The 15050-nt window shown below is 36.9% G+C and overlaps 1 protein-coding gene across 1 annotated transcript; it reads left to right on the top strand.

Annotated features, from left to right (window-relative positions):
* The first annotated feature begins 1488 nt into the window (after positions 1–1488).
* On the top strand, positions 1489–9839 carry LOC145771472 (la-related protein 6-like). Its single transcript, XM_082583179.1, has 12 exons — positions 1489–1624; positions 3813–3875; positions 4065–4184; positions 4298–4456; positions 4897–5010; positions 5448–5609; positions 5929–6086; positions 6724–6845; positions 6938–7012; positions 7386–7486; positions 7621–7714; positions 7979–9839. Exons 1-12 carry the CDS (start codon positions 1553–1555, stop codon positions 8182–8184), a joined length of 1446 nt encoding a protein of 481 aa, XP_082439305.1. The 5' UTR covers positions 1489–1552; the 3' UTR covers positions 8185–9839.
* The last annotated feature ends 5211 nt before the right edge of the window (positions 9840–15050 follow it).

Below are 15050 nucleotides of genomic sequence, written 5' to 3'. Positions count from 1 at the left end.
TTGAAAATTTTTAAACTGCCTATAATATCGCTATAAATTATGCCAGCTATAAAATACTTGGAAATAAAATTATCTCGATGATTGATCGCTCCACCCCCTAAATGAATATCTATTTTCAAATTTCTTTAAAAAAATGCAATTTTCGAAACTTTTTGAGTTTTATTTAAAAAGTGCACTTAGTAAAGTAGCAGTTTTAACGTTCTGCAAATTTACACGCCTACATGATTCTATTCGAGGAAAGCTACCTACACCCCCTGCCAATTCCCAATAATAAAAGCAACCTTTTTCAATTACTCAAGATTTTGCATTTTGAATTATTTTCCGATTTCAATTTTAATGTCCTGTCATCTACTTCATGCAGTAATGTTGCGTGACAAACTGTGAGGCGGGAATTTATTGGTCTGACATAGGAGTTGCTTGTTACATCATAGAAAAAATTATGAAAAGTCTGAGGCAGGATTTTATTGGAGTTGCTTGTTACATCATAGAAAATAATTTCGAAAAGTCGTCCAGTAAAAGTTTTCGCCGACATTCCAGTTTTATTCAGCTTAAAGATGCCACCGAAAAAGCGTTCAAAATTGCAGCCCTCCATTGAGTCATTTTTTGTTGCGTCTAGTCAGGATTTCAGCCAGCATGAAATTGACCAAACGCCTGAACGAAACAAAAGTGTGCCACTGCCAAAAGGCGTTAGCACGATCAGGGAGGTGGAAGAACTGAAGGGAGAAGCTATCAAAAATCGTGGGAGAGCGAATTCCTGTGGCTAGAATACGATAGATGCAAAGATAGAGCATTCTGTCCGATTTGCAACTATGTCGCAACTGCTTGATCTATTTGCAAGCAATGAAACAATTTGATTAATGCTTCCAAACGTGGTCTGCATTGTGAAAATATACTTATCGTTGCCTTCCACCACCTGCGAGGCGGAGTGATCGTTCAGTGCACTCAGGCGCATAAAAACCTACTTGCGATCTACTATGACGCAACAGCGATTGAACCACGTCCTAATTTTAAATGTTTATCAAGCTAAAGCTTCACGATTACAACTTGACTAGTTGATTAACAGTTGAATTGACAGAGCTGCTGTTCGCAAAAATACTTTTGCCAAATGTTAAGTTTCAGAGCAGCAACGTAACAATAAAATTCACCACATACCTCCTGTGCTTCGTTTTAAAGTTGCTTTGTAAATTATCGAGCCACAAATCAGGTGTGAAAAGACAATTGCAACTACGAAACACGCTTAGTAAAAATCAAACAAAAACATGCAGTTTGAAAGTTTTTAGGTTGCCATATTGTGCTATCCGTCACCCCGTGCGAAAATAAAAGTCGGCGCCTATGTTCACAACATATGATAAGAAATTCAAACTGAAGAGTACAATAGTATTGTACAAGTGTTTCCCTTAATATTAATCATTAATAATGTATTGCTCATGCTTTACCATTTTTTTTTTTTGTATATTATCAATAAAATCAATGTGTTGTGAAACAAAGGACTGATTTAGAGATGTTATGATTTGTTTATAATTTGCTATCTAATCACTATTTGAATCTAAACATGGAAGAGTCTCCTGAAGTTGCTGCCATCATTTTAACTGAAGGTGATATCCCTCAAGTAAAAGTTACCCCAGTAAGTGTATATTATTGTGAGCTAATGTATGGAATCAGTATTTTAGTTTATTTGAGCAGTGTCTTGCTTATTATCTTAGCTCTAACAACCAGGCCCGCAACCAGCAAATATTTTCGGGGGGGGCATTTAATTTTTATCAAAGAACAAACATTAAAATGATGCATTGTGACATTTTTATGTTAATGTCCACGCCCATTGATAGAGTGTGTGGCACTACCATGCTACGGTTCAATGGTCATAACTTATGTCAATCACGTTTTTGTTTAGTACAGCATTAAAGGAAACTAGCCTTTGTAACCTTTTCTCGTTTAGCTATGACTACCCAAAGAAGAAAATTACGATATCACAGTAATGTGTTCAGTCGGTTACAAATAAAATACAACATTTGTAGGCTACGAACTGCATTGGCACGACTGGAGTCATAAATTAATCAATAACAAATATTTACATCAACAAACAGATACATATGAATAAACTCAACACGGTAATTACAAATTACAATCCTGAAACATTTTGTTGGCTCAACAAGTTTTTATGTTTGTAGGCCCAAAGAAGTTGACTTTGCAAATGCAAAATGACATTTTAATTTAGAGCATAATGTCTAACTTTCTACTTGATTTGGCAAGTTCGTTTAACACCAATTCCGCGCTTGGAATTTGAGTACGATGGATTTGCATGAGAGCTAGTCCAGAAAGCCTGTCCTGCCCCATAGTGCTTCTAAAATCTAAGGTAACATTTCAAGCGTCGTAGACAGCTAAATGTTCTTTCTGCAGAAGCAATTGTGACTGGAAGTGTAGCCAAAATTATCAAGAGTTTGTAAATGTTTGGATAAAACTCTTTTTGGGATTCTATTGCTGACACCGCATCAATCGCACTTGCTGGCCTTTCACTTTCAAGAATTCATTTAAAATCAGATTTACAAATGCCTAAGCCCAACTGAGTAGCTTATTCACCACGCTATCGCAGCTGCTTTTGATCTCGAATTATTTAGTTGTTTTTAAACGCTTTTTATGGTGATGATGGTTGCTGACATTATGTATACGCTAACGAAACAGATAATGAGGATGCCAGCCTAATTTATCGAACAAAATTGTTAGCATAACTTCCAACCAGCGTAGCCTACTTTCGGTTTCGATAGTCTACACTCTACAGTACGTGCACGGACATTTTGCCGAAAGGACATTTTGCTGAAAGACATTTTGCCGAAAGACATTTTGCCGAAAGGACATTTTGCCGAAACTCATTTTGCCTACAGGACTAATTACCGAATTGTATAATTTCGCCAATTTGTCTAATCGGCATTTAGTCCTTTCGGCAATTAGTCTTTCGGCAAAATGAGTTTCGAAAAAATGTCTATTCGGCAAAATGTCTTTCGGCAAAATGTCCCTTCGGCAAAATGTCCTTTCGACAAAATGTCCGGGTACCCTACAGTATGGCTGTACGTGTACGACGTATAGTAGGGCCTACATTTCATACTGCATAAAACGCTTAAAAATTTTTCAAAAAATTTCGGGGGGGGCAAATGCCCCCAATGCCCCCCCCTGGTTGCGGGCTTGCTAACAACTGAAAAATGAATATAAATAACCTGTTTTGCACACTTCTATAAATTGTATCTTACACAATTAAAAAAAATACACTCATATTTTTTTCAGAAATACCATGCCATGAGAACAACTTTCTTTAAAAAAACCTTAACAGTTTTTTCTTATTTAAATATCTGTAACTGTTGAAAAACTGTTAAAGATATTCTTAGTAGTGGATCGAGAAACAATATTGAGGGTGCATCAAAGTTCTGACAAAGCAAATAAGTCAAAGAACATACAATGCAAAATTTTATATTCAAAGCAGCAAACATTTTAGTTGCAGGTCTGGGGGCTGGACAGCAGAAAGTGTTGACAAATTTTACTTCTTGCATATTTTGTGTCTTGATAATGATGTTTTTTTTTTCATGTCTGTAATTGTGAGCTTGCGACGCACAGTTTGTATTTCACTATAATCTTAAAATTATATTTTAATTGAAGTTGAAGTAAAACTTTTGGTTTAACAATAAAGATAAATTTAAATCATTGGCGCTTGTAAGTTTTAAGCTGCCTATACGTAATTCTTCTATATTTTGTGTTTGAAAGTTGTTTTCAACATCAAATTGAGTGCTGTTTTAGGCATGTCTTACAAACCGTTTTTTGTTAAGGTATCAAAATTACAAAATGAATTTGTTGAAACACCAGTTAGCAGTGCCGGTGAAGACGATGATGTAAGTTTTGTGGTAATCTTCATTTAACTAACGTTTATGGCTTATATTGTGTCTTGTATTTGCATCATTTTATCAGTCACATTCATATTTAACTACAAGTAAGCTCAGTCGTTGCTTTAAAAATTTTCTATTCTGCTTCTCTGTACATATAAGACTTTCTATTCAATCTTTTGCATGTGACCTTTCAAGGTTAAAGACTTCTTTGAAATGTTAAAAGAAGATCCCAGCTGGAAACCCCCTCCTGTTGATCTGGAAACAAAAATAAGAGCACTTCTGGAACATTACTTTTCAGATGACAATCTAATTAAGGTGAATTTTTTTTTAAATTGATTTTTCTGTTGCCATGTTTATAAAGTGAAGTTATAAAGCTAACTCTTGCATTTTCTTGTGATGTTCAATAAGGCTGTTTAACTTTTTTTAAGGACAAATTTCTATTGAAACATGTCAAGCGAAATCGACTTGGATACGTTTCTGTGAAGTTGTTGACGAGCTTCAAAAAGCTGAAGAATCTTTCTCGTTCTGATTGGAAAATCACAGCATATTGTTTATCAAAATCAGAAAAATTGGAACTCAATAAATCTGTATGTATGACACTTTGCTACTTACATAAAACTATTACGAACTGTTTTTATAACTTATGCTTCTTTACTATATGTATCTCATCCAGAGTATCCTTTGAGTAGTTTTTCATGTTTTAAAGTTCCTTTTAAATCATTTTATGCTTTAAGAATGTAGAGTCTGTCACAAACTGTCACTCAGAAACCTTAATTTTATACTTAACTTTACATTTAAACCTTAAAAATTAATTTTAGTAAGAAATAACCAAGTCTCACGTTATTCATGTATTGTGGCATTCGGGCCTTGCATCATTCGGACAGCGGCATAAAGTCGTATATCCCTCAGGAACATAACCACTAAGAAAACATGGTGCAAAGAAATGATCTAAAACAGCGTTTAAAATCCAGAACAGCCATCGTATTTTATCCAGCCGAGCGTCTAACGTGTCATAAATTTTCTAAAGGGTACGAAAGTTCGAAGGAAAGAGCCTCTGCCTGAGATTGACCTTCCCATCACATCAATTCGGACCTTGCTCTACAAGTTGCCTGAAGGTTCGGACGATCCTACGCTTGACAAAGTATGTTTTTATCTGATAGTAAACGTTCCTGTAACATTTCGTTGTGGTATCAAAGATTTTTTCGTTGAAATGTATTGGATTTTAATGTCCAAGCTGGCATTTTTGTTTATAAACAGTTATATTCGAGACTTTTTACTAAAATTTGACAGATTAGGACTCAATGAATCTGTATGTATACATTACATAACGTCATAAAGCATGCCAATACGGATCTTTAGTCTTAACATCTCTATATGGAACTCATGTGATGCGTGGTTATAAATTTAAAATGTTCCTTGAACTGCGCTTGTGATACCCGGGTTTCCAACCTCGGGGTTGCACGGGCTAAAGGTTTGTGTGCTATTTCGTTGTGAGGTACTAAAGATTTTTTTGGTATTTTGTATTGCTACATTTGGTTTTAACCATCGTAAATCATATGTGTGGTGCCTATCACTCAGATGTCCGAACAGTTTCGGTTGTTTGGTGAACTGACGACAGTTCGAATAATCCGTCCTGACAAGGAGGTTCCAGTTGATCTCCGCAACCACACCAGCAAGCATCCTGAACTCGGCACCCACACATGCGTCGTTGTTGAATACCAAAGCACTGAGGCAGCGCAGGTCTGTTTGGGATGCCGTTCATTTCGACATATTGATTTTGTAATAAGATTTGGTCATTTTACTCACACAACGGTACAGCGTTTCCTGCTATTGTGCTTTTAGATTAGGATGTACGATTTTTATTGACAGCGAAGTACAGTAAGTGGTGCACGGATAAATATAGCAATGATAAAAAATTTGCCTTTTTTGTTTACTGTAGCCTAGGCTGCCACAATGTATTGAAGATAATAACCAGTTTGTTTCACGCAACACGAACCACGCATTGAATTTGTTGAATCATTTCGTTATCTCAATACTAAACCGATAACACTTTTTACAGAACGCATACAAAACGTTGTCTAAGCAAGCCAGAGACGACAATAAGCCTGATATGTACAATCTACTTGGGTCTGGTCGAAATCCAAGAAAACAAGCCGGGAAAGGAAAAACTCGTGACGGGCTGCATTACGACAGCTCTGAAGAATCTACATATTTGAGGTGAAGTTTTTTTCTTTTTGATTGTGTTGTTATCATTTCACCAAACGCCTGAGGATTTTTCTCAGAAGCGTTTGACCTGTGTGAGGCCGATGAATCATCCATGGAAGTACAGAGCTGAAGACGGTATTGATCGGACATCAGTGTTACATTCCGGTGATGGTAACTATCCTGATGCACTTTCTCAGGCAATTCAAAGGTGCAAAGCTGGCACCGTCTCTCAAAGCAGAGATTCTAACAGCAACAAAACGTTCTGATAAACATCGGCTTTAACACGACTCACATCGTAACATTCGCTAGCAAGCTGTTTGAGACGCTTCACATAAAGTAATACGTACCTACATAGATTTAAGTATCTTTTGAAAACTACTTTACAAAGTATGTCACGAACGTGCTATCTACACGAGGTATGTTCATTGTCCACTCATGTCTAGCTTGCTCACAGTCACACCGACTAGAAACTCTTGGTGCGACTAAGGCAGAACCTCGTGCAAGACACAAAACTAAAACCTTTTTGTTCTCTGGTGCTTCTCGTGTACAGAAATTAGTCAAGACGCTCTGAGCAGGATTTCTCGTAGATTTTCTATTTTAATACACAAGTAGTTTGAACAACTTCTAACCAGCTTGAACTTGTTCACAGTTCCAGAGAATCGAGTCCTTTGATGCGACGAAAGCTAATCAATGGCCGCAACGGGGTTGGACGCAGCAACTCTCCTCTGATCAGCCCTCATGGCAGCAGAGATGCAAGTCCTGTGAGAAACCGTACGTGACACATTTAGTTGCTTGGTTTCTTGTGGAGTAGTTTATAGATGGTGATGGAAGCGTAACATGGTGTTTGTTGTGTCATTTTTTAGATTCCAAAAGTCCTAGAAGTAGTCCACTTATGCAACGGAAAAACGCTTCTGCCTCAAACCACAGCGCTGCATCTGGTACAGTTTTTTCGATTCTTAATAATTCATTCTAATATTAACTAATTCATTCTGATATTAAATAATTCATAATAATTCATTATTTCATCATCACTTTCAATGCATGGTCTCGTGATGACGCGAGCTTTTTGTTTGTTTTAGATGACGTGATTATCGTCGAAAAATACTGTTCATAATATACTGAATAGATTTAGCACATGTAAATACCGTTTTCAGCATCCAACCATGGCCGTTTTGATATTACCTAATAACCACGTAGAAGCAGCAAAAAATTCAAAAATCCTAATAGAAATGCGGCACTACAGTATTAAGATTACATATTGCAACGTGCCATTATGGAGTGGCGGGTAATACTTTGCTGTTACATTTCCAGGCGCTTCTCGGGAAAGCCCCGGTTCTCATCGTAAACCTGCTGTCAAGCATCCCGCGCATCATCATAAGACGACGTCACCGCTCGCTTTCCATAACAGCTTGGTAAGGATGCTACAACTTTTCCTTCGTTTCAAAATTTTTTTGAGATATGTTGTATCTTTGTACTCAGCTAACAAAAACCGACTTTTTTTATATTGATTCTGAATAATCACAAAATGCTCATTGAAATGTCGTAGTTGAGCCCTGGAGATTCCGCATCTGGAGCAAGCACTCCGACCAGTGGTTCAAGTCCGTGGCTTCAACGAAGACGACAGTTCGTTGCTTCCCAAGGTGAATTGTTTGCTCCAATTTGTTGGAGAACGGTTGAAAAAACCTTAGCTTTGTAACATGACAACGACGTGAAATCATGTGTATACTTCGATCGTTTTCAGTTCACTCGCTTCCATGCCTTTCTAAATGTTTTGCAAACGTTTTTTTAATGGTAAGTTATCGTAGTCGTCTCAAATGTGTAAACGTTTTTAATTAAATTGTGAATCATTTTCTTACAAATCGGCTTTTAGCCTTCAACCCGATTTATCGAAAGTTTATATCCAGGCAATTCACCGGCCAGCACTCCCGGATCCAGTCCCATGCTTGGGAGAAAGTTCCAAGATGGGGTTCCGCTTGGCGTATCTCGACTCCCGAAAGGTCCTCCAAAACAGGACTCGAAAGGTTTCGAGTCGTCCTGGCGACATCCCTTGAACGACAACGTGACAAACGACGCCAACAAAGGCGACTCGAAGGAGACAGCTGCTGGTTGATGGTATTTGTGTTTCGTTTTCGTTTTGATCCAACTCGTGTCATCGGTGAATTGAATAGTGGATGCGGGGTAGTCGACAATCTTTGTCACTTTTGTGTCATATCAAAATTGCTGGACCATCGATCGACGATAAGTTACAATATTTCTTTTTTAGTTACTGATGTTGCAATGCCAAGTCGTACTCGTTTAACAATTCAAACCCGACTGCAAGGACCCTTTCCTCTCCGTTTTCAAGTATGTTTCATACACTGCCTTAAAAACTCTTTTTTCCTATTCAAGTCAAGTGTATTGCCAGTTTTTTTTTCAACACACACGGTTTAGCGTGCCCCTCATGTTCGTAACAATTGTTTCTGATTTTTTTTTTGATAATATATTCGATTTTTGTGCATTTCTCCTCATGTCAACCTTGCCCTTGATTGCAAAGTACAATAAGCCATTCTGTTTAACAGCTCGCACACTTTGCTCTGTCTCGCGTATGAAATCGGCGTCGCAGAGAAATTATGAGAAAGAAAATCGGTTACTGACGCCATTTAAAATATTTCCATTATAGATCGCCATGATTACAAGGTATTGCTGGTGTTGTTGTATTGCTTGCCGAATTAGTAAATTAACGCTTTTAGCCATTTTGTTTTCCCTTACCAACGTCTGCTTCACGTTTCGGAATGAGTATTAATAACTCATAATATTTCTATCGTAGCACTGGAAAGTGTAGACAGGATATTGTACACATCTTGCACAAGCCGTTTCTTTCGTGTGACACAACGTGATTTTCTTAAATTAATATATCAAGCGAACGTAATGTTAGCTTCAGCTCATCTTGGTTTGTAGTTGTCAATAGTGCAAAGGTTTCCTATCTAAGTGGTGAAATTGTATTTTTTGCGGTGATAAACCAATGTGAAGTGAACTAATTTTATTGAAATATATATCTGTGTGTATGACCAACGAACTTGTCAAATTCTGAGCTAGAAGAGAGCACTTTGAGGCAGCTCATCTTGTATGAAATGTCGCTTTAATTTGACGTTTGCTGCTGTTCAGAATTTATATAGTTTTATATAATGTGCTCGTGATGAATTCACTAAAGATTGATTTTTTCCCAAAAAGTGTTTTTTCACCTTGAAACGATACAAAATTTCATTAAGAAACTGAATCCATTTCATGTCCAGATCACTTTTTACAAACGCCTGATGAAATTGAGCTTATCGTGCATGTATAACATCTGTCTCATTATTGGTAGCCACATTGTTGCCTAACGAAATTCCCAAACGCAGATTTATTTCACCAGCACGTTTTCACTGCAAATTCGCTATAAGTTTATAACGATTTTTAAAAAAGGTCTTCACCTGCTCTTGCGGCAGTTTATTCCACTTGTTTTTGAAAAGTTAAAAAAATAATGGTCTTCTTCAGATATGCCAGTTCTGCCGAGCTTCCTGTGCGGGTTTTGCTACCCGCTACAACTTTCCAGAAACTGAAAAAATTTCTAATTCAAAAGATTTTGTCACCAATGATCTTGAAATTTCCCCAAATTTGTAATAAAGTTCCACATGTGGTAACATTGATCTTGACAGAAATCCTATTGATTTTTTTTTATTTGTGTCTGTGAATGCTGTGCTATAAGCTATGCTGTTTCAGTCTACGCATTTTCTCGCACATAATTAATTCCAGAAATTAAGACAGTCATTGCATGGGAAATCGTTCTGCCGTGAATCCAAAGGTAGGTTTCCACACTAAGTTGTTCTGAAGCAGTGCAGATGAACAAAACAGGTTATCTCAGTTTATTTCCGACCATCACAGCGAAAACCATGCTTGTCAAATATAACAGGAGGTCGAGAAAAACGTTGTACATGCGACGAACGTTACCTTACTTGAAACTATCGGTCTATCACCTTTTGCTTGGGCGTGTGTGCAACTGCGCATTGTTTCACCTCACAGGTAATAATCAGCAGTTAGGCTACTGAAGCTTTGTTAATTGCATAAGGTAGAGTTTGTTAATTATCCCTCAGTCGACCAGGCATGATATGTCCTTTCAAAGCACTATGGGTTATGCTGTGAGCAAACGATGCAGCACAAAACAAGTTGATTAACTTTATTTTTTGGTATTTCCGAAGAAACATTGCACGCAACGCTTTTACCAGCTACCGCATGTAGCCTAGGTCAAAAGTCCGTAGACACAACTTTCCATTTCATGAAGACACCTGTCTTGTCTATGTATCACGTCTCCAACTTTCTGTGTATGTCACACTCACAGCCATTCTTCCCTCGGCGTTGTTTTTTTTAAACATGCGTCGTGGCTGTAGAGTCCAACTTGCTCAGTAAAAGACATTGTTGTTTAGTTATTTTACACAAAATACTTTCCACTTCCCCCACACTTGAAGTCGTACCGGCAAAGCAGACACCTCATACCTGCAAGCAAACTTTGATGAAATCATTTGAATCAAGGTTTTCGTGGGCGAGAATTTTTCTTTCTCGGAGGAGCTACAATATGCATAGCCGGAGAAGAATATTGGTGATGCTAACAAATTTGCCCAAGTTTTCTTTTTGCAAGTAGCCTATATTTTTAAAAACAGCAATTTACAAGTTTTTACAATTTACCCAAATAACTGGATATTTTTTCCCAAATCCGCGATGTATTTTTGTGGTATGAGAGTGACCCTCCATCTCCTAAGCTAGGCTACGGCTATGACAATATTTCTATAGTTTTATTGTAATTTCATTTCTTAACAATTTAGATTAAGATAGCCTAACATTTTATTTAAGAATTATTCTATCGCTTTTTTGTTCATAAGTACTGTAGGCTATTTCTCACAGCCTACATTAAGCGTATTTTCTTAAAATCGTCAAGTTTTTTTTTTTAATAATTTTTCAAGATTTAAACTCTGTAGTGCCACAAAGATTACCTTTGCGTTTGAATTTTCCACAGGTTTTGTTGAATCGTTTTGTGTATTGGTTGTATACGCAGAAATTGTCGCACAGAACAACTACCTGTGATTTAAAAATAACCATTTAATACTGCAACAGCTTGAATCAATTCAAGATCAAGCGGCGCTGGTTCGGCTCTCGGGATGTGCGCTTTTTGAGCAACACATTAAGGACTGCTCTCCATTCAACGGCACTTAATGGATGGAAAAATTCACAGACAACATCACTTCAACAACAATCGGAAACATTCGATCTCGATAACGGGCCCTGCGTCAGTGGCTCAAAGCCTTGACAAGAAAGCTAGACGAACTGCAATGAATAAACTATCTAAGGCTTTGTCGGTCTGATGATAAAGACTCATTAGGGCCATTTTTATTTTGACCTAAAAAAAATTTTTTTGACTTTATTTTTATCAAATTTTGACCTAACGAAATTGCTTATTTGTAGAGGCCACAGTTCTTCCTTGAATTGATATCAGTTACCCAAACATAATATTTTGTCAATTTCGGGCCCAAATGTAATATTTTGTTGAAAAGTCAAGGTGTTTTATGGACAAATATAATCTCGACAAATCTGTCGAACTTTTGCTGAAGACGATTTAGCTTGCTAAGGCAAAGGCCATAATTTGACAAATTTTAACTTGATTGAAAATTTTGACTTTATTTTGATCTATAAACTTCATAGTAGCAGTCCCCTAGGTACTGAAAACAACTTTATTCTTTGATTCGTGGATAAATGAGGTCCTTAAAAATTTTTGACTTGCGGGCCCTACTCATAACCAAGAAAGCTTGACTAAAGCAATCATTAGATTTACTCATGAAAACAAGATTGCATGCAATAAACTACTTTCAAACTCACAGATTTTTGTCTTTGAGCTTCACTTGTTGCTTGAGTAGTTGTTGTGGTGAGAGAGATCGCTTCGGTTTCAGTTGTTGGAGGTTTGTTGAAGATATTTGTAACTTTTGATTGAAAAGAAGGGGCAGAGACTAGACTCAGTTTTTGCAAATATTGCTCCAACATTCTTTTCAGGACAACTGAAACTAGAAAAATTACCGTTAGGGCTACGGTTTAAAGGGACAGAGTTTTATGCTTTTGTTTGATAGAGAACTGTATTGCTCAACATAGTGATACTTAGTGTAGGCCTACAGGTTACTCAATTATAAGTAGTTTACAAGGCCAAGTGGAATTTCTGAGAGGATGTGCTAAAAGGACATTAAAGAGAAGGGCCTACGGAATCGCATGCCACATTTTTTCATGCAAACGCTTCATTTTTGAAAAAAATCAGCAATGTTGGAAGTAAATTTTGCTCTCTAATAATAAGAAAGTTGTTCCTTTGTCAGTTGGCCACCTTCGCGACAATGAGCTTAGCCTTCGTCAAGACCTGATAAGCTTGGACAATGGACATATTTCGTATCTCCAAATTCACTTTCAGACATTGCGTGCACAAATTGTTTTCTAGTATGGTTGGTCTCTTTGACATGCCAAACGTTCAATGTTCAAACTTGTCTGTAACCTACTCACCGAAGGCACTTTTCCCGGCTACCACTGTAATAAATCCAAATATTAAGACGAATTTAAACAAATCCATTTGTTTGTTGCTGTTGTAGGCTTCTTGAAGATAACACAGAAAAAATATGACAACTAACTTTGTTCGAACAGAGTTTCAAGTGATTGAATATTACACCAAGCGATCTTGTATATATAGTTGCTCACGTAATTAATACCTTCTACTCAAAGTAATCACGAGGTATTTGCACATCGCCAATTCTGTATTTAAGGCTTTAAGCCACGTCTCCATCATGATTTAGAAAAAAACATTGTTTTATGTCCTCTCGATTATAGCCTACTGTAAGCTGCCGTACATAGGGGAGACTGGGGTAAAGTGTGTAATAGGGTAAGGTATGAGCTACCCCAGTTTTTAATAAACCAGTAGGCACAATTTATTTTTTCTTTGTCCTAAGTGTATCACCCATAATGCCGCTTCGTCAATATATTTGTAATGTTAGTAAAAGTCGCATTTTACAATTACAGACAGGCAATTATATTGTTTATGTCGAAAATTCTTACATTTTTTTGCTGTTGCACAAAACTGAATAATTTTATTGTTACATTAGGCTATATAAATCTAATCTATTTTTTATTTTGGTAGGTATAAAAAGTGAATATATTCCAATAATGCCATCTATCAGCTCACTATCGAGTAATGCTACAAGTGTCTGGTATACAAAGAAGCATCATGCTATGTTATAATGATGTACTGTAAACTACTGTGTTGCAGAATTTTGTGCTGTGAATATTATTTTGAGACAAAAATGAAAGATTAAGCTTATATTACTGTCAGTCAGTGCTGCGAAACGACAATTTTTGTTGTTTCGCTTGTTGATGAAATGAACAAATTTTATCAATTTTAATTGGTGTCACTCTGACTTGCATCTAACGCATGCAATCCCAATAAACTTTAGCCTACACTTACAATAGCCTATTTGTAAGTGACAAATCAAATTATGACTTGCAAAGCAGATATTTAACCACACAAACAAAATTGCCATATTGTGTGTCATTGGCAGCAATTCTTGCACAATTGTTTGTGCTACTCGTAAATAATCATTTTTATTGGCAAATTTTTGCTATACAAAACAACTCAATTTAGACATTTGTACAACTGCCAGAGATCTGAAACTTCCGATAATTTTAAAACGTTACATAAACTCAGACTGATCAAGGTTTCTATTGTAAGCTTGGACTTATCCCCAAAACATTTTTGTCGTGATATCTTGGGCAGCTGTAGTCAAGGCCGTTAAGAGGATAATTTGGGCCCGGTACTAATGAGATCATCGAGCCACAAGTCACTTCTAAACAAAAGCACTATATCTAAACAATACGTGGTGGTTGTTTTGTTCCCGAGCCCCATTTTGAGTTCAAAAGTACCCCTAGGGGCCTAGACCCCATTGTTAACGCTTCTCGATGTCGTATTGATAGCTACAGTGGGTTAACACAGACGTAAGATTACATTAACATGAGTTTGGCTGTTGCATGGGTGCATGGCTGTTTGCGTTTGCTAGGAAACGAACAATTGAAGTATATATTTAAGTGGTGGTCGTTAGACTGTTTTAGTAAAACTTGGGCGACTACTGTATTTTACTCCACAATTAAGCCTACATCTTTTCGTTGAAGTAGTGTGCTTGTCTTTGTACATTTTTGTGTATGAATATGTAATTAGTCAGAGAGTGGTGGCTGACTAAATGATCGCGTATGATCTTTCGCTACCATGCTGACTGCGCCATAATCTAACCTACTGTTATAAAATGTAGGTTAGGCTATTGTTTATTTATTTTGACAATTTTATTCACTTTGTTTGTTTGTTGTATGGCACTATAGATAGGCTGCTTATAAACTTTTAATATGTGCAAATGTAACAAAATCGCGTTCATGTGACAGCAAGCTACAGAACTTTCGCGAAGCTAATAATTACAACGCTAATTTTAGCAGTAGGACGGATGATGGTTGCTTGTTATTGTGCACAAATTTTTTGCAACTGAGTCATTGTTTACTCCAAGTAAGTATCTATTATGTAAGTCTAGCACAAACATTAACAATAGGTTTTTGAAACAATCTAATTATTAAAATTTGCTTCGGCGCCAACTCGCAGTTTACTGAAGATGTTTTTGTTTACTTACAGTAGGCTAAGTGACAACAAATTAGCCAAGACAGCCCAGCAAATTGTGTGTTTTTTCTGGTCGAAGGTTATTGCGGGTAGCCTATATTATACACCGGCATTCGAAGCGTGAAGGTTTGTGCCAAAGCGTGCCAACATTGCTGAAAAGGGCACAGCAGTTACACCTTTGTGGCAAAACAGCCCCTGTCAATAGAGCATCACAAATTGAGAGACACATATAAAAATCGTTACGATAAATTTTTAGAAATAGTAGTAGGCTATGTGTTCCTTAGAAG

Source organism: Aplidium turbinatum, chromosome 1 (genome assembly GCF_918807975.1).
Source record: "Aplidium turbinatum chromosome 1, kaAplTurb1.1, whole genome shotgun sequence".
Taxonomy (NCBI): domain Eukaryota; kingdom Metazoa; phylum Chordata; class Ascidiacea; order Aplousobranchia; family Polyclinidae; genus Aplidium; species Aplidium turbinatum.
This window is presented reverse-complemented; position numbering and strand designations above follow the sequence as displayed.

Excerpts from the sequence above, each read along its gene's own strand:
- LOC145771472 (XM_082583179.1), top strand. The coding sequence starts at position 1,553 with ATGGAAGAGTCTCCTGAAGTTGCTGCCATCATTTTAACTGAAGGTGAT. Across the intron at positions 3,876-4,064 it reads GTGCCGGTGAAGACGATGAT|GTTAAAGACTTCTTTGAAAT; the intron begins GTAAGTTTTGTG and ends TGACCTTTCAAG. Across the intron at positions 7,715-7,978 it reads ACAGTTCGTTGCTTCCCAAG|GCAATTCACCGGCCAGCACT; the intron begins GTGAATTGTTTG and ends GTTTATATCCAG.